We start from the raw sequence: 16,845 nt of genomic DNA on the forward strand, positions 1-16,845 counted from the left end.
GATGCGTGCCCAAGACTTCTTGCTTCTGACAGACGTGTTACCAATAGGATCAATGTGCTAAATGGAGCATGAGTGATAGTTCCGATCATATGGGATGAATGCACTGTACATTTGCAACAAGCCCTGTGGCGATAGCTCAAGATATAGCCCAAAAATCGACTATAGTTAAGAGGTATTAGAACTTTGGGATACCTAAAAGCGTAAGCCAAGTGACTTCGGTGGATCGGGCAGAGACCTAAACTCTTTGGCTATGACCGCGAATGAAGACCCACGAAAGCGTAGATATTCTCGGGGTGTAAGACCAAAAGACCGTAGGGAAGGAAAAAAAGGAAAGAAAAAGACCAACCCGATCGAATTTTGCAAAAATCTCTCGAAATTTGCATCCCAACGTTGTCTGAGCACAACAGCGGACCGACCCTTGGCGTATTGATACCCATCCAACCTCCCAATGTGCGAGAGGGCCATCAATTAGACGCCAGTGCCGGGAATTATTGGGGGCAAAAACAAGATCCGAATCCACTCGTATTCCATTCTGAACTCAAGCGAGACCAGTTGGGAGATGCCATGGCATTGGGCATCAAACTGTGGATTTGGGCGATCGAGATAGGTGGGGAATTCGACACCGACAGGCTGACATGTCCGATCGAGACCCGAAGACATGGGAATTGAAATGAGGCGATATAGCAAAAGGACGCGTCTCGCCCAAGTGTGGTCAACTGGCAATAGTGAGGCTGCCATCGGACAACACATATTACTAGATGAGGCTTCGAACATACGGCCATATTGGACATGCAGATTGTCTACTCCGTACTTTGTATGCCAAGTAGATCGGGCTTCAGTTTTATTTTGGTGTTTTGTATCTGTACATAGTACTACACAGAGTGCATTGCATTGCATATAGTACTGATGTATCTATTGATCATGGGAGTCTTGCAATGCGATACTGAATGCATACGACGTATACGGAGTACACTGAGTTGGTTCACCTTCCACTCAACACCTGGACATGAGAGAATGAAAATATCAGATCGATTCCAGTTGAAACATGAGTCCATATAACAATTTAATAGCCAGCCTAAATACACCTAACTATAACTAATAAGCTAACTAATAAACGAAGATCTTAGACCACATACATAGTTAGGGAGCGACCCTAAACCCAATACGGACATCACGTGTCATCGACTTTCACTTTCCGCCTCGCCCTATCATCACTCCCCAAAGGGTCATCGATTCATAATCAATTGCTTCCCTCCACACAATGTTCGCTGCCAGACGATCTGCTCCTTCGACGCGGCAGCTGCTGCGCACTCAGCGCCGCTGGGGCTCTCACGCCGCCCATGAGCCCGTGAACGAAGGTCTCGGCGTAAGCTCTTCTCCCCCGCCCACCGCGACCAGACCCGAGTTTGGAAGCAGAGCAAGATATGCCTCGATCGCCCACGAGTAATTGGCTAACCCTTACGTGTACACCTAACAGCGCAGCTTCTACGTCACATCTGGCACCATCGCTTCCGCCTTCGTCCTCTACCACATTTCCAAGTCCATCAAGGAATCCGGCGAGGCATCTTGGATGACCGGCCTCATTAACAAGTGGACGCCTTCCCAGGAGGTCTTCGAGCAGCGCAATGCTATTCACACCGCTATCATGGATAAGGCTGCTTTTGATCGCCACTTGCTTGGCAGTCAAGGCCCAGCCGAGGCTTTTGCCCACAGACAGCCCGAGTATGTCATCGTGTTGCTCCGGAAATGCTTTTCATTGTTGTCTTGCTGACTGTTTTTTCTTTTTCCCCAGGATGTTGAACGCTGGCTCTCCGTTCAACGTTTCGCCCGGTTCGCAGGCCGACCTGAGCCATGTCGTGGCTCACTACCAGCGCAAGAACCAGGAGATCGAGGAGTCTCGGGTCGCGCGGACGAAGGACGGCAAGGTCGTGTCGCTCTACGATTAAATGGGGGTATCTTTTCTCTTTAGTCGACTGTCTAAGTAGACATGTGTGGAGGAAAAATCATGTACATATACGTTGGGACTTGACGTTCAATCCAGCACCTGATAATTGGATTTTCTTTTGTTTTTGACCTAACGCCCAGATCCTTGCTGAATATTGGTTGAATGCTGGTTTTGGATATTCATTTTATTACCGAATTCGCTAAGGCCCGCTTGACGGTACAACCTCCAAAACTACTCTGCCCACACCCTCAGATTGGACGTCCAATTTATGCTGCACATCCAGCTCATTAGCAGAGACAGTACCCAGCACGGCAAGGAACTCATCAACGCCACCACCAACTCCGAAATAAACCTTCTTCGCCGCGACGAGAGCCCGACTTTTCACCGATGCAGTGTTCGAGCGGCGCAGCAGCGCCAAAAGCGTCTCGGAAAACGCAGCCAGCGATGCGGGTGAGTAAATGGTCTCACTAGCAAGAACTAGAGTCTTGCGAGCACCATCACCGGACGAGAAGACCAAATCCACAAACCCGGGCGACCAAGCGCCTGAAATGAAATCAACCGAGATCCCACGCTGAGTAAGATCATCTTTGAATTCTTGAACCAGCTCAGGCGTGATATCCAGCTCCTCGTCTTGCCCTCGTGCAGTTAACACGGCTGAGACAGCGGTTTGAGGGCGGCTATTGTGCCACGTCAAAAGGAGATTCGGGAGCGTGACAAGACGGAGCACGTCAGAGTTGTAGTCTGCAAAAGTAAAGAGTGTCTTTATTTGACTCTGGCCGGGCTGGGCTTGGCTGAGAAGACGGGCGAACAGTGTCAATGATGGAACTGCTGTGCCTGCGCCGAGCTGTTCATTCATGTTAGCTTTCTTCTGCCAGGTGGAATTTGGGAGAAAGCTTCCAAATGGCGGATGATTTACGCACCTCAATAATATGGATGTCCGCCGAGCTATCGGAGGATTCGTTAAGAATGTCCTCATTGAGGGAGAGCTTGGCTAGATCCAAGGCACATTCCCAGGTTTTGAAGCCGCCTTCATAGAAATTGGGCGTGATATCGCCTTTTTCAATACCGGCAATAAGCTCTTCATTATCGTGGCCTGCGCTGTCTTCGGCCATGAGCTGGGTGCGAATGTCAAAGATCTCTCGACGAGCGACGACCAGAGGCGTATCGCTAATTGAGAGCTTATTGTAGAAGATTTGAGAGGGGAGAATTGAAAGCTGCCATCTTGATTAGATTTTGACTCTGGTGGAAAGGTATGATGCATTTCAAAGTAATGAATTCATGCTTTCATGCTCTCGTCGATGATACTCTTCGGCCCGAATTGGGATTTAGAATGTACTCGCCAACTCAAACAATATAATACGCATAATTGAGAATGAAATATCTTGCTTGATCACTTACCCATTCATTCATATCATGCCTACTCGCTTTCACGAGCTCAGGAAGAGAATTGCCCACGGCTTGCTGGGAAGGCATATCCGAGAAATCTTGATTGATCTCTGAATCGTCAATGTCGATATCATCCCCCGAGAATCCGAAACTGAAGGCCATCTTCACGTGAATAAGACGGCTGTCTCTCCTTCCAAGACACCTAGTATTGTGTAGGTGGGTTGTCTGAAGTGGCCCAGATGTTGAATTCGTCGAAATTGTAGGTTGTGGACAAACTTGCACCAGTTTTGGCAAGAACTGTATATTCAAAGGTAAGGACGAACCGATTAAATAGTAGTTTAGTTCCGAGGCTTTCTTTTCACAGATGCTGTGATCTGATTTCAATACTCCGTACAAAAAATTGCATGGTGGAATGATGACTAAGCGGATATCTGGCACGGGGCCTTACCTAGGCAAAGAATTATTATTTATACAAACCTTGGAGACAACGGATTCGAATGCTATTTTGAAACTGTTAGAGTCGGGCTGTAATAACTATAATATGATTTTGTAATGATCTAACTCATAATGCCATATCCAAGTGATTAGAAACTGATGCTGTCTATTCCAATATTAAATGCAAGCCGAAGACGTGAACTTTAAATTATAGGCTGCGTTTAAGCCTTCTGAGCCACTGCAGCCAAGCTGAGAGCCTGCAACACATCAGCGTGCAGATCCACTGCATCCTCAATACCACAGCTCATACGCACAAGGTCATCGAAGACACCGGCCGCCTCGCGCTGTTCCTTGGGAATGCCTGCATGGGTCATGCTGGAAGGCACCTCGCACAGACTCTCAACACCACCCAGACTCTCCGCAAGGGTGAAGATCTTAGTGAACTTGCAGAAATCGTGTGCAGCCTGCTGGCCTCCCTTGATACGGAAGCTGAGCATACCACCGCCCATACCGTCACGGTGCTGCTTGAGGGCAATAGCGCGGTGGGGGTGGGAGTCAATACCCGGGTAGTTGACGGAGATGACGTGGGGAGAGGATTCAAGGGCCTTGGCGATGACAGTGGCATTCTTTGACGCCTCGCGGGCGCGCAGATGCAGGGTCTTTAGACCGCGGTGAGCGAGCCAGCAGTCGAATGCGGACGGGACGGCGCCAATCGCATTCTGCAGGAAGCCGAGGCGCTCTTTAAGGGTCTCGGAATTAAAAGCAGCCACGCCCATAAGGACATCCTAGGTTCAAGTTAGCTGAATTGATACTGGCAATGCGTAAATTGGAAGTAAGAACTCACGGAGTGGCCATTAATGTACTTAGTTACGGAGTGAACAACAATATCGGCACCGTGGTCCAATGGATTCTGGACGTAGGGGCTCATGAAAGTGTTATCGACAACAACCTGAATGCCATGCTGGTGGGCGATGTTGGCAACAGCCCGGATATCCACCAAGCCAAGGGTCGGGTTGGAGGGGGTCTCGATCCAAACGAGCTTGGTCTCGGGGCGGATCAACTTCTCCACATCCGACTCAATGGAGGGGGTGAAGGTGACCTGGACACCGTGCGCCGAAGCAACCTTGGTGAAGTATCGGTGGGTACCGCCGTAAACATCAGAGACCGAAATGACATGCGAGCCAGCAGCAAGAGATTGGAGGATATTGGCCGTAGCAGCAGAGCCGGAGGAGAATGCCAGAGCATACTTAGCATGCTCAAGAGCCGCGATGGCTTGCTCGAAATTATCACTGTGGGGGGTATTAGTCCGCCTGATCGATGTGTCAAACCGTTGGACTAATAGACTGACCGGTTGGGGTTGGAGCTCCGCGTGTACTCGTACAGACCAACGGGGTTTCCGACACTGGTCTGAGCATATGTGGTCGACAGAGAGATCTAGTCAAGGTATCGTTAATGCCGTCTTTCTTTCTCTTCTCCCTAGATTGATGAGCTTACCGGAGCAATGACAGCGCCGGTCACTGGGTCATGAGGCGAGCCGGCGTGGACAGCCAGTGTCCCAAAGCCACGCTCAGAAGTGTGTCCGTTTTCAATGGAGCCCATTGTGTATAGAGAAGATGATTTCAAGGCAATTGAAAGAGGCGAGGGGTAGGTTATATGTTTATCGATAAGATGAGATCACCCGCTTTCTTTGTATGACTTGTCTGAAACCGGAATGAGACACGGATTGCGAATCTGATTGATAATCAGGAGCGATGGCGAATAACAGATTCAATGACTGCTTTTGGATGTTTTCGTGCTGAAAAATTCAACCGAGGGAGAAAAAAATTCATCAGAATCCTTTTACATACTACCAACCTTGGGGGGCAGATGACGATGGATCGCGCGATTTCGACTGGACGAGACACCGACGGAGCTCCACCGGCTGCCGGCAATTCTGCTCGGAGAACCGTTTGGATACGCCGATGAGTCGGACAGTCGGAGAGTTCGGCACTTGCCGCATTGATCTCCTAATTGGTGTGTACGATACTATAGTTATGCAGTATATTTTATATGCATGTCCGTTATTTTCGGAGGTATATAGTTACACTTGCCCAGGTGTATTCCATGTCAAATAGCTTTACACTGTCATCTCGGCTCATTACACATGGTCTATCAGGTATCTTTATATTCATTGGCATTGATTCGTATGGGTATCTATCTGATCTGACTCTAAAACAAATTTTATGGGCGCTGAGAACGGGTCGCGATAGGCGAACAATAAGACAATCTAATGAGACATCAAATAGTGGTTTGCTGGCAGCAGCAGCCTACCACCAAGTGATGGGTCCCGTTCCACCCATTTGCATCGAGCCCTAGAAGATGATTAGTGAGAGCTAGAAAATCAACATGGAGAGACCAACAAGAATGGAGTACGGAGGGCGCCTCTCCTGTGGGGTTTCATCTGCAACATCTGGGGCATTGGGGATTTGGTCGTGCCACTCTTCTGATTCGACTCGGAATCGTACAACTTCTCCTACATCGAAGAAGAATTCCGTTCCACCTTCACTCTCCCAGATCCATACCTGCTCGGCATAGTCGCTGCAAGACACATTAGCATTTGAGATTTGACATGAGGTGAGAAACAGCTCACAATCGGGACTTCTCCATAAGCATTTGTGGCGGGATCAGAATATCATTGAAGAATTCGATGCCAACTGGACTTCGTTAGTTTCGACGAGCATTGAGTTTTTATACTGGAAACACACTCTTGATTCCATGTTCTGTGCCGCTAGCGATCTTTCCAAGCATGATCTCCCCTTTGAAGGGTCGGAAAACAATCATGCGGAATTTAACTATGATAGTCAGTAAAGAGCTCATACTTGAGAAAGGGGTGACATCTACCGTTGACATTAACCAACCCCGTTCCGTGGCCAATCAGGCCATCGGAAGACTCAAGTAGGTCATAGAAGCTGATGCAGAGGCCAATTTTTTGAATGACCTAGAGCGCGGGATAAGGTTCGAGAAACTGAAAGGAAGAAGCTTGAATTGCGTACTTTATTGGCATATTTTGCATTGATGTTGTCTTCAAGTGCAACTGCACTGAACTTGGAGAAATCCTCAGGTGAAATCTGAATCAAGTCCGATATGGTGGTCTGCCGGCGTTAGAAAAAAGTCTTATATATGGGCGTCAAACTTACTAGGATAAACATGGTGGCGGCGAGGAAGGTGTAGCCAGAAGATCGGTCTGACTAGGCGAGGACGAAGTGAAAAGGCTTAAATATCTTTTCCCGTTTTACCATTGTCACGAAGCAATCAACGATCAAAAACCCTTCTGAGATTATTGCTCCGCCTATAATCCCGCCCACACGTGACCCCGGGACGGAAGCTTTCAATTTCAACCTCGACTCCGCTAATAAACTAAACTTAAGAGATTATTCTTGTGTTGGTGCTGGAGTCTCCAGCAAACCAAGGCTCTCGTCATGAGCTCGCAGGGATTCTCTTTCCCTCCCCCGCCGCCTCCGCCGCCAGCGACCAACCAACTGCCGGCTCACCACCCGACCCAACATGGACAGAGTTGGGGTGGACGCGGTGGACATGGCGGAGGTCAGAGGGGACGTGGCAGAGGACAGGGAAACCGAGGTCGAGGAGGAAATCATGCAGAAAGTGGACGAGCGCCGTCATATCCTCCCCCGACAGGTTTCAACTACGCGCAACCAATGTACGGCGGATATCCCCAACCTCTTCCTACAGCACCTTATATGCCTCCCCAACCCTACCATCATGGACAAACGCCGGCCTTTCAACATCCTCAAAATCCACCTCCATTTCCATCTCAACAATATCCCCAGTCGGTAGCTCCGGGGAATTATCAACACTACAACACGCCCAACCTTCCTACACCTTACCCTCCCACAACTCCGACATACATGCAAGGTTTACAACCTCCGCATGGCCATCAACCAAACAACCAAGCAATGATGCCTCCCATATCATGGCGCAATGAGATGCAAGGTGCGGTGCCATACATGGGGGCTCAACCGGGGCAAGCACGAGGGCCACGACCTCCCCATGCGTATGGCAATCAGGGTCCGAAACCCAAGAATACCCCAAAGCGGGATCACTCATCTGCATTCAACAAACCTCAATCAACTGCGCCTCGAACCCCCGCAGCGCCTGCCGTCCCAAGCTTCGGCAACCCTCTACCCTCGAAGCCACCACCCGCTGCAGACTCGACCGCCAACAGAAAGGCGAAGAAGAGAAAAAGGAAGCACAATCAACTTGGACTGACCCCTAATACCGAGGACCACGAGTCAAGCGAAGAAGAGGTTGACGAAGACGAAGAATCGAAGCTGGCGCAAAGTGGATCTGGCGCAGCACCACTTCAGGTCTCATACAAAGGGAAAACGGCAACATTACAAACACCGTCCGATATTGCCGCTTGGATTGCAGAACGGAAGAAGAAGTTTCCCACGCAAGCTCGGGTGGAAGAAAAGAAAAAGTCAATGGAGGAGGCAAAGGCAGCCCGCGAGTTGACTCGCCAACAAAAGCAAAAGGAGCAACAGGACAAGCGAAAAGAGCATACACAAAAACAAAATGAACACAAGACAGATCCCGCTGCAGATGCAACGACAAACGCCCAGCGCAGAGAGAAGATTCGGCGCAACCTTGAACGAGAGGAGAAACGAATCCAAAAGGCCATGGCCGAGACCGAAGCTGCTCGCCTCCGAATGGAAGCTTTACAGAAGGAGGCATTGAGCCTAAATGAAGACTTTAACCAAGACGAAGATACGGGTAGCACGATCGAGCAACCGGCCCCGGTTATCAAAGCTGAACCCGCAACCGCGGTGCCAGAGCCAGCTATGAAAACCGAATCCGAAAACGCGGTAACGGAGCCAGCCACTAAGACTGAACTAGAGACCGCGGTTCCGGAGGCGACCATGAAAATCGAGCCCCATGGCCCAATTCCAGAGCCCGCGCAATCAACCGTGGAAAGCGGGGATGCGACAGATGCGCAAGGCGTTCCTGGGCTTTTGTTCGAGTCCCATCATCTCGAGCACACAATCAAGACCGAGCACCCCACCGACCATGACTTGGATGCCATGGAGCTCGCATCCGATCACGGGGCCAGTGATTGGACCTCCTCGGGTGCTTCTGGCTCAGATACAGACTCTGACCCTGACAGCGATGACTCTGCGCCAGAGCAAGTAACTTCACGTCGCACGGGACCAGAGCGAGTGCCACCGCCACCCCGCCAAGGCAAAAAGACCGTCTGCCGCTATTTTGCACGTAATGGCCACTGTAACCGTGGCGACCAGTGTAAATTCCTCCATGAGAATGACTCTGAACGACCCTCCAAGGCCAGGGCAAAGCCTACGGAGAAGAAGGAGAAAGAGACGAAACGCAAGGGACTTTATCAAGCTGTGAGAGCCTTATTTATTGATTTTGCTCGTATTGAAGCTGTACTGACTGGGATTAGTTGCTGGACCGACAGCAGCAAGACGATGACCGCCGGGCAATGGAAGTGATATTCTGGCTCGGTCAGAACAATATGCTGGATGCCCCACACGATACCCCAATGAATTAGCGTTAGAACTGGAACTACGAAACATTGAAGCGCAAGGATGAAGTGAAAAAGGTCATAGCTCGGAGGCGTAGGGGGCTTTGGTCGGATTTCTAACTTGGATGAATACCCGAACCCTCAGTCGCGTGGCTCCGATAGTACAGAGTCAGCGACAGGGAATTGAAAGCGAAAAAACATGCCAAAAACATACCAAAAATTACGTTGAATCACATCTGATCCCCATTATTCTGCCTAGCCAATTATCGACGTATCCAATGATGTGATCTAAATTTATCCCCCCAAGAGAGGGTTGTCTCGTCGAAGTGACTGTAGCCGACCAAAGTGGATATCGTCATTTAAGGTCACGTCGAGTTCAGACCAGTCAACGCCGGAGATGCCCTGCCAAGCGAGGAAAGATGGCCGTCAGTGGTCCGAAAACTCGTGGATCACCGCCACGCTCTCTTTTTTATCGGTTTTCCCTCTTTTGCCCTGGATTTGTCTCCTATTAGGGCCTCGCGGGCCCTCTTTGGGATGGACGGCGGCCAATCACTCGCCTTGCTTCCTTTGTATTTGTTTTTCCTCGTCCCTTTGACTCTGCCGGCTGTGTCTAGCTCCTTATCCATGGGGCACATGCCCTCTTAGTTATAAAGCTAAGACCAAATATCCCCGACGGTCTTTTCTTCTATATTTGCCTCTTCACACGCCTTCCACTCCTTTGAGGCTCTTGTGATTTCACTCGTTTATCCGCATCTCCCACTTGAACATTCGTTTTTCCCAACCTATATACATATACCAGTCATAATGCGCTTCTTCATCTCTCTCGCTGTCGCCGCCATGGCCGCCGTCGCCGCGGCGAACAGCAAGGCTAACCCCTTCAGCATTCCCGTCGAGGGTTACACCTTCAAGGTCGGCGAGCCTACCGCTCTGAAGTGGGAGCCTACCACCGACGGCACTGTCAGTTTGATCTTGCAGTGGGGAGCCGTGATCAGCGGTAACTCCGGCACTGTCATTGCCTGTAAGCAACCTGGGGATCCATCCGAATGACTAATATTCCCCGATAAGGCACCGAGTCTGACTATCACCAGCGAATATCGATAACGACGGCAGCTACACATGGGATGTGCCCTCCAAGCTGGCCGCCCAGCCAGACTACACCATTAAGATCGTCTCGGACGATGATAGCGACGACTACAACTACATCGGCCGTTTCACCGTCGAGGGCTCCACCGTCGAGGTCACCTCTACCTCTTCCACTGCCAGCTCGACCACCGCGTCCACTTCCACTCAGTCATCCACCGAGTCATCTACCTCGACCACCCACACCACTACCTCGGAGAAGTCGACCTCGACTTCTTCGGCCACCACCAGCTCCCCCACTACTTTGACCACCGCTTCCAGCACTGCCACCAGCACTGCTACCAGCACCTCTGCCTCCTCCACCGAGTCCTCGGCGAAGTCCACCTCGGCCAGCGCCAGCGCCAGCGGTAGCGCCAGCTCCTCGGGCGCTGCTAGCTCCACGCCCGCATCCCAGAGCGCCGTGCCCACCACCAACGCCGGCATCGCCAACCGTGTCTCCGGTGGCATGCTTGCCCTCGTTGCCGCTGCTCTGATGCTGTAGATTGCCATGCATGCAGATATTGTCAGGAAGACCTTGTTGCAAAGTCACGTTGACATGCTTTATTGATGTATATTTTTTTTTTTTTTTCTTCACTTCTCCGATTGGCTGTTTCCTAAAACAGCCAATCAATTTGTGTTATTGCCTGTCCCTTTTCTGAGGTGCAGCTGTACAAAACATCCTCTTCTCTGACTACGGTCGGGATTGTGGCTTTGTTATTATTTGGTATACTATTTGTGTCTCCGTCAGCGGTAATGACTGTATACTCCCTACAATCTACTTTATAATTGTGTATTCCCTTTATCTGAATGATATATTCGAGTCATCCGAGTCATCCGAATGAATCTGTCAGAAAGACAGTGGGGGAAGTAATTAATTTGGATAGTCCCGCGTCCACTTTTTTAATTGTAGTCTAATCTCGCTGGTAGAAGGACCTTGGATACAGTTGAATCACATATAATAGATCTCTAGCTGTGGGGAGTATATATGTACTCCGCGAACATTACCTATTCAGATTCAAACAGGCTATCCTCCCAGTAAGGGGCCTCTCTCACCGAAGTACAGAGTAGTACTCCTCACGAAGGACATAAATAATGATCGTCCATCGGTGGAGACGGTGGCCTTGAAAAAACCAAGCAAATTTCCCTACTAAGTAGGGATTTTCTCGTCTCCACAGGGTTGGAGTTGCGGTTCTACATCATTGTTGTACCTTGCAAAGTCTGATAAGCACTTTGGGTTATTCTCCTTCTGGTTTTTGACTAGCTCCGACTAGCAACAACTCTTCTATTTTCCTGTGGCGATTTGAACCTTGTTGTATCATCAAGCCTCGAGTCGATCTCCGCGGATTGTGGGCGAGTGTATCGCAATACTTGCAAGGTTCACGAAGTACATGACATGGACACCCTATGTACCTTCATAGGCACATAAAACTATATAGTACTCAGAAATACTCATCGCTTACGACATTGTCTTGACCAAGTCCTTGGCTTGTCCCACTTGACCATGTGCCTGACTCGTGACCACACAGGCACCAGCCTCCAGGTACCAGGCTCTCTGCGATGAAATGTCAATCTGCTGAGCGACTCGACGTTTCAGTTCTCCGTGAACGATGTCATTGCCAGATGGACTACCACACCATGTGTTTCCAATATTTCCAGGGTCTACTTACTCCCTAACAGTTCTTGCTATGCTAGGCACCAGCGCTATGGAAAAAGCAACCCTGGCATAAAAAACCCCATTCAATGCATGGCTCTTGACACACCGCATAAGCAATATGGGAGCCCCAAGCAAATGAACCACGTCGCTCATTCTTATAATAGCACCCTGGCATCGTCATCAAAAGCTCGGCTCCAAGCAAGGGTCTTCACAAATCTATCGCAGGAACAGTCCACTCCACCTCGTGTCTGCAGAGGAAGCAAGGCTCCTAACACTATGAAGGGCTTTTGCTGGAAATCTTGAAACATCCAGTCCATCCGGTCAATCAATAGGGCGGATTATGGATCTGGGCTCTGATCTATCAATTGATCCATGCCCTTCGCCAAAGAAAAATGTGATTGCCTATATGCAATGGATGCAGAAGACATGCAGAAACCGGGGTCCTCGCTATCCACCTTCTTTTGAAACATGAATGGCCCAGCTTGTTCTTTTGTGTCACGTTGCTACAAGATGACATCGGTTATTGGTTGGTTGCTGCGAACGATGACATGACAGCTGGGTTTGCAATGATCGAACCCCCTAACTTGCAGCAGAGCCCATTCAGGGCTGGAGGATGATGAAGATATTTATTTTCGCTAGAATCCGGGCTATGCTGCATAATTTGCTTATTATAAAGGTGCTGTTGCATCCTCCCTACAATATAGGGATTGGAAGGTTTTTGCTTGCTCAGTAGTGCCATTCAAAGATCAGGTCAGAGCAGAGCAGCATTTGTCAGATATATCCAATGATAAGAGGGTCCACTATGCTATCTAAATTCTTTCTTGCATCGGCTGCGACCGTCGCGGCGTTCGCTGGCCTAGCCAATGCCCAGACAAACATCACCGAGAAAGACTGCGCCTCCTCATCCGAGTACTCAAAGTGCAACAGGGATGTCGCGGACAAGTGGAGCTCCTGTCTCCGAGGCTGTAACGGCAATGGTAACTGTGTCGTGGACTGTGGCTGCGACTCTCACCAGAAGTATATCAACTGCATGGCGGAGTCGTGCTGGAACCAGGTATGACTTTATATACAATTTGGTCCAAAGGAACACCCGGCAACGTCTATCATAAATCCATGCTAACAATATCTTAATCCTCAGGTCTACTCTTGCAAATACCAACTCTTCGTGCAGCAGTACTTCGCCATCTGCCCCAGCGCCAAAGAGCCAATCCCCTTCTGGCCACCGCCAGACAACGCGCCAAACCGCTGCTCATGCGATCTAGGCAAAGTCACTCAAACGACGCTCTCATCGCGCAACCAGCAAATCAAATGCATGCGCAACGTCACCGACAACATCAGCGCGGACATCGGCAGTATCCCAGACCTCTCGAAACTCAACAACGGTCTCGACATTGCCAACCGCGCCTCAGACTGCGCCTGCTGCGGAGCTAGCGCTAGTATCTCCGCGTAAGTGAAGCACACCAAACCCGCGACTCTTCCAAAGCACGAACTAACCCCCGAACCCCAGATCCTGGGATATCTGCCCGCACACCGAACCTACTCTCGCCGGCGCAGACATGTGGGGAGTATTTTTCCCCTCCGATCTACCCAATCTATACACCTCCCTGCCGAATTGGGCGTGGTCGTCTTGCGACTCGACGCTCAAGGATACGACGTGCAAGGACCTGGGTTTCACAGATACGGATAAGTTCTACAAGCCCGGCGATTTCCCAAGTAATGGCACCTCGACCCTGTACGAGGTTGGGGGTACGGTTACGGCGCCTCCTAGCGGTACTGTTCTCACTTGGTCTCAGGTGTCGACTACTTATACTGTTACCGCGACTGGGTATGACCTCAAGGCTGTTTCTAGCCAAAGTGAGTACCGTGCTACGGCTACCGGGACCGATCAGGCGTTTGCGACGCAGACTGCTGATAGTGGTGCTGGGGCTGTGAGGAATGGTGGTGTTGGCGCTGTTGTGGCTGGTGTTTTTGCGGTTGTTATGTTGTAGCTTGGTGGTTAATAAAAGGTATGCATGGACTGTGCTGGTAGGTGGAGGGTTGGAGAAGTTGATGTTTTTGTGGTAATTCATGATGTGATATGACCGGTTTATGGAAATGGTATGTGGCGTTCGCAGCTTATGTGTTGCATGGCTACTTTGCAATAGCTGTCATGTTGGTTATGCCGGTGGATGGGGAGGGAGGACTGGATACTACTCAAATACGAACATCCAATGCACAAGTTCCTTTCTCATATCGCAGCCCTAGTGTTGCTGATATCTTCGGAAATGGTCGAATTACGGTGGTGCCGGGTGGTGATGAATGGCTAGGATATTTTGCGAATGCGATTAATCTGAAATGGAAAAAAACAATGCTTCTCAATTGTAGCCTGCAGAGCAGCTATGAAATGATATGAAAATGCCCCGAAACCGCCCAGAACAACGCCAGTTACTCCGTAGATATCGGTATCAAAAGTTGGAACTATCTCCCGCTAGAAAAAGCACAGGCACCGTAGTCAGTGTCCCTTAGGACGAAAAAGCAAAACAATCTACGCATTTGGTGCAAGAGACGAGACCATCACGCAACCCACGATGGGAGAACCCGCTTCAGGAACTTCATGAACTTCCAGAACCCAACCGCGTACTCCTGGTTACCCTGCGGGTCGACAACCCGCTCGGGGAACGCAATACCGGCACCAAACAGCCCGGGGATGTCAGATGAACGACCAGGCTCGTGGAACGTGCCTTTATCATGATCAAAGCTCATGAAAAGGGGCGCACCATTCTTCGAGAGAGCCGGGAGTGAGGTACGGGTATACCCGACGGCCTGGACGAGATAGTCACACGCGGGCAAGTACTTATGGTACTGAGCAGACTCGATCTCCTGACCACCAGCGCAGTCGATCTTGGCCAGAACCTGGCCTGCGTGCGAAGTGGGAAGCTTATCGTCTTCCAGCTCGGAGCGAGCAAAGTCCGCAGCCAGGCCCTTGAGACCGGTGTTGTCGCGCAGTATCCAGCCGTCCTTGTACTCTGCGTAGCGGAGGGGGTGACGGGTGAACCAACTAATACGCAGGAGAGGGTGGGAGGTTTGGGCGAGCTTGGTGAGGTTCAGGATGGCGAGGATGGCGCTGTGGGATGCGCCGACGATGGCGACGGAGGTGGGTCTGTCTGAGGGGAGGGCTTTTGCTAGCTCGGTGGGCTTGAGCACTAGGTCGAGGTCCAAGCGCTGGATGTCCAGTCCCTGGACTGGGATGGGGGCTGTTGTGGGGAAGGAGCCTGTGCAGAGGATCAGGCGGGTAGTCTCGATAGTCTCAAGATCTTCCGATGAATTCTGTTTGATGCAAATGGTCCAGTTGGAGGTCTGGATTGTGATGTTATTATTAGCCTTCATGATAGACAAGGAGATGTGCAATAACCACTAACCGTTTCGTTCAGGTTGGCTGATTTGACAAAGCCGTGGCATGCATATACTTGCTCCATCTTCAATAGACCGTCCGTCAGGCCACGAACCATATCCGCTGCAAAACCAAGGGGGCAGGTAGCTTCTTGGTCAAGCTTGGCCAATTTGGTGAACGCATTAGGTGATTTGGTATTATCGATAATTTTCTGGAAAGGCTGTGTGGCTGTTGCGAACGTTTGGAATAATGCAACCTTGGTGTTACTGAAGGGTACCTTGTTAGTATCTTCCGGTCTGCGTTCATGTCGAGAAGTGTACAAACCTAGGAACTTCGCGATACTTGCTATGGACTCGCCCGGCCTCGAAAGAAGGATCGACCCATGTGATTGAGCCCAGCTGGCGCTCCAACAAGTTTCCCATGACAGCGACTCCAGCCGGACCGGCTCCTACGACGACCGCTGCGCATTTCCGAGTAGCCATGTTGGGTGGTGATTTAGAAGATAGGCGTAAGAGTGGGAAAGCGAATAAAGGACTGAAGCGATTCAAAGGTGTGGAATGAAAAAAGAGTTGTAAAAATAACGGTGATTTGAGCTACTAAATAAACAGAACCGTAGTAGCTATCGCGACGGGGGTGCGCGACGTTTAAAAAGGGGGAACAGTCGGCTAAGACCCAGACTCCAGAGGACGCATCATCGGCGACAGGACGCGTGGTATTCACACAGATAACGCAACATAACGCAACCAGCGTCCAGTCAGGACATCGCTATAGAGCGGGCACATTCATTATTCCCCCAATATCCCATGACACATGTGTAGCTCTCGGACGAGATGGGTCGCCGTTCTATCGACATGTGTTGACCAATCCATCCTGTTCCGCAGGTGGGGATCTTTGACCTAAAATTGGCTTCACAGTTGGCGGTTATCTCCCGAGACTTTCAGACGGCGACTCATTCGGCGACTCGTTCGGGAGGGTTTGAGTCGGCGACTGGGCCCCACTGTGCGCTTGCCGTCGGCCTGTCGGCAGGGTCGTGCTCAGTTAGTATAGGAAGAGGTGCTCATGGGATAAACACCATTTTCAGGGCAGATCAGCGGTTGGACTGCATGACGACTAGCAGCAGGGAGAAATAAAAAAAAAGTCAAGCAGCTAAGGAGGCCGTCGGCTTTATATTGTGCTGTTTTGGCGTCGATTAGGCAGCCTTGGCAAAATGGCGTGATCAGTTTTGGGCTTCAAAGCCAATCATCGGTTAGTCAGTTTGTTGTATACAACTTAGTTGGTTAGTTACGATGTATGTTGTATGTTGTACTCCATACGGAGTACAATCCTAGTTGTCAGCTAAGACGTGGTAACTGACTAGTTATGATATTCTTCTGAAAGGGCATTTAATACTCCACAAAACG

General features: G+C 50.2%; 10 protein-coding genes across 10 annotated transcripts; 5 read left to right on the forward strand and 5 right to left on the reverse strand.

The window, feature by feature from the left end:
• Positions 1-49: 49 nt before the first annotated feature.
• On the reverse strand, positions 50-465 carry LCP9604111_647 (uncharacterized protein; the record flags this gene model as incomplete). Its single annotated transcript, XM_039070194.1, has 3 exons — positions 50-57; positions 110-192; positions 347-465. 3 exons carry the CDS (start codon positions 463-465, stop codon positions 50-52), a joined length of 210 nt encoding a protein of 69 aa, XP_038933195.1.
• A 796-nt stretch (positions 466-1,261) lies between these two features.
• On the forward strand, positions 1,262-1,946 carry LCP9604111_649 (putative NADH-ubiquinone oxidoreductase 178 kDa subunit; the record flags this gene model as incomplete). The annotated part of the gene is made up of 3 exons (XM_039070206.1): positions 1,262-1,366; positions 1,478-1,722; positions 1,793-1,946. 3 exons carry the CDS (start codon positions 1,262-1,264, stop codon positions 1,944-1,946), a joined length of 504 nt encoding a protein of 167 aa, XP_038933197.1.
• Positions 1,947-2,144: 198 nt separating this feature from the next.
• On the reverse strand, positions 2,145-3,493 carry LCP9604111_650 (protein-histidine N-methyltransferase; the record flags this gene model as incomplete). The annotated part of the gene is made up of 3 exons (XM_039070217.1): positions 2,145-2,789; positions 2,866-3,159; positions 3,344-3,493. The coding sequence occupies 3 exons, from the start codon at positions 3,491-3,493 to the stop codon at positions 2,145-2,147; spliced, it is 1,089 nt and encodes a 362-aa protein (XP_038933198.1).
• A 494-nt stretch (positions 3,494-3,987) lies between these two features.
• LCP9604111_651 (cystathionine gamma-lyase CYS3) lies at positions 3,988-5,365 on the reverse strand (the record flags this gene model as incomplete). Its single annotated transcript, XM_039070228.1, has 4 exons — positions 3,988-4,551; positions 4,611-5,055; positions 5,115-5,200; positions 5,261-5,365. The coding sequence occupies 4 exons, from the start codon at positions 5,363-5,365 to the stop codon at positions 3,988-3,990; spliced, it is 1,200 nt and encodes a 399-aa protein (XP_038933199.1).
• A 707-nt stretch (positions 5,366-6,072) lies between these two features.
• On the reverse strand, positions 6,073-6,954 carry LCP9604111_652 (DNA-directed RNA polymerase III subunit RPC25; the record flags this gene model as incomplete). The annotated part of the gene is made up of 7 exons (XM_039070239.1): positions 6,073-6,117; positions 6,166-6,343; positions 6,396-6,459; positions 6,511-6,597; positions 6,647-6,743; positions 6,799-6,897; positions 6,943-6,954. The coding sequence occupies 7 exons, from the start codon at positions 6,952-6,954 to the stop codon at positions 6,073-6,075; spliced, it is 582 nt and encodes a 193-aa protein (XP_038933200.1).
• Positions 6,955-7,309: 355 nt separating this feature from the next.
• On the forward strand, positions 7,310-7,600 carry LCP9604111_653 (uncharacterized protein; the record flags this gene model as incomplete). Its single annotated transcript, XM_039070250.1, has 1 exon — positions 7,310-7,600. One exon carries the CDS (start codon positions 7,310-7,312, stop codon positions 7,598-7,600), a length of 291 nt encoding a protein of 96 aa, XP_038933201.1.
• Positions 7,601-7,719: 119 nt separating this feature from the next.
• On the forward strand, positions 7,720-9,329 carry LCP9604111_654 (CCCH zinc finger protein; the record flags this gene model as incomplete). The annotated part of the gene is made up of 2 exons (XM_039070261.1): positions 7,720-9,165; positions 9,222-9,329. 2 exons carry the CDS (start codon positions 7,720-7,722, stop codon positions 9,327-9,329), a joined length of 1,554 nt encoding a protein of 517 aa, XP_038933202.1.
• A 777-nt stretch (positions 9,330-10,106) lies between these two features.
• Positions 10,107-10,923, forward strand: LCP9604111_655 (GPI anchored serine-threonine rich family protein; the record flags this gene model as incomplete). The annotated part of the gene is made up of 2 exons (XM_039070272.1): positions 10,107-10,320; positions 10,391-10,923. 2 exons carry the CDS (start codon positions 10,107-10,109, stop codon positions 10,921-10,923), a joined length of 747 nt encoding a protein of 248 aa, XP_038933203.1.
• Positions 10,924-12,877: 1,954 nt separating this feature from the next.
• Positions 12,878-14,063, forward strand: LCP9604111_656 (uncharacterized protein; the record flags this gene model as incomplete). The annotated part of the gene is made up of 3 exons (XM_039070283.1): positions 12,878-13,129; positions 13,214-13,521; positions 13,583-14,063. 3 exons carry the CDS (start codon positions 12,878-12,880, stop codon positions 14,061-14,063), a joined length of 1,041 nt encoding a protein of 346 aa, XP_038933204.1.
• A 565-nt stretch (positions 14,064-14,628) lies between these two features.
• Positions 14,629-15,927, reverse strand: LCP9604111_657 (uncharacterized protein; the record flags this gene model as incomplete). Its single annotated transcript, XM_039070294.1, has 3 exons — positions 14,629-15,411; positions 15,474-15,711; positions 15,770-15,927. 3 exons carry the CDS (start codon positions 15,925-15,927, stop codon positions 14,629-14,631), a joined length of 1,179 nt encoding a protein of 392 aa, XP_038933205.1.
• Between the last annotated feature and the right edge of the window lie 918 nt (positions 15,928-16,845).

The sequence above is a fragment of the Penicillium roqueforti genome (assembly GCF_015533775.1).
Source record: "Penicillium roqueforti strain LCP96 04111 chromosome Unknown scaffold_01, whole genome shotgun sequence".
Taxonomy (NCBI): Eukaryota; Fungi; Ascomycota; class Eurotiomycetes; order Eurotiales; family Aspergillaceae; genus Penicillium; species Penicillium roqueforti.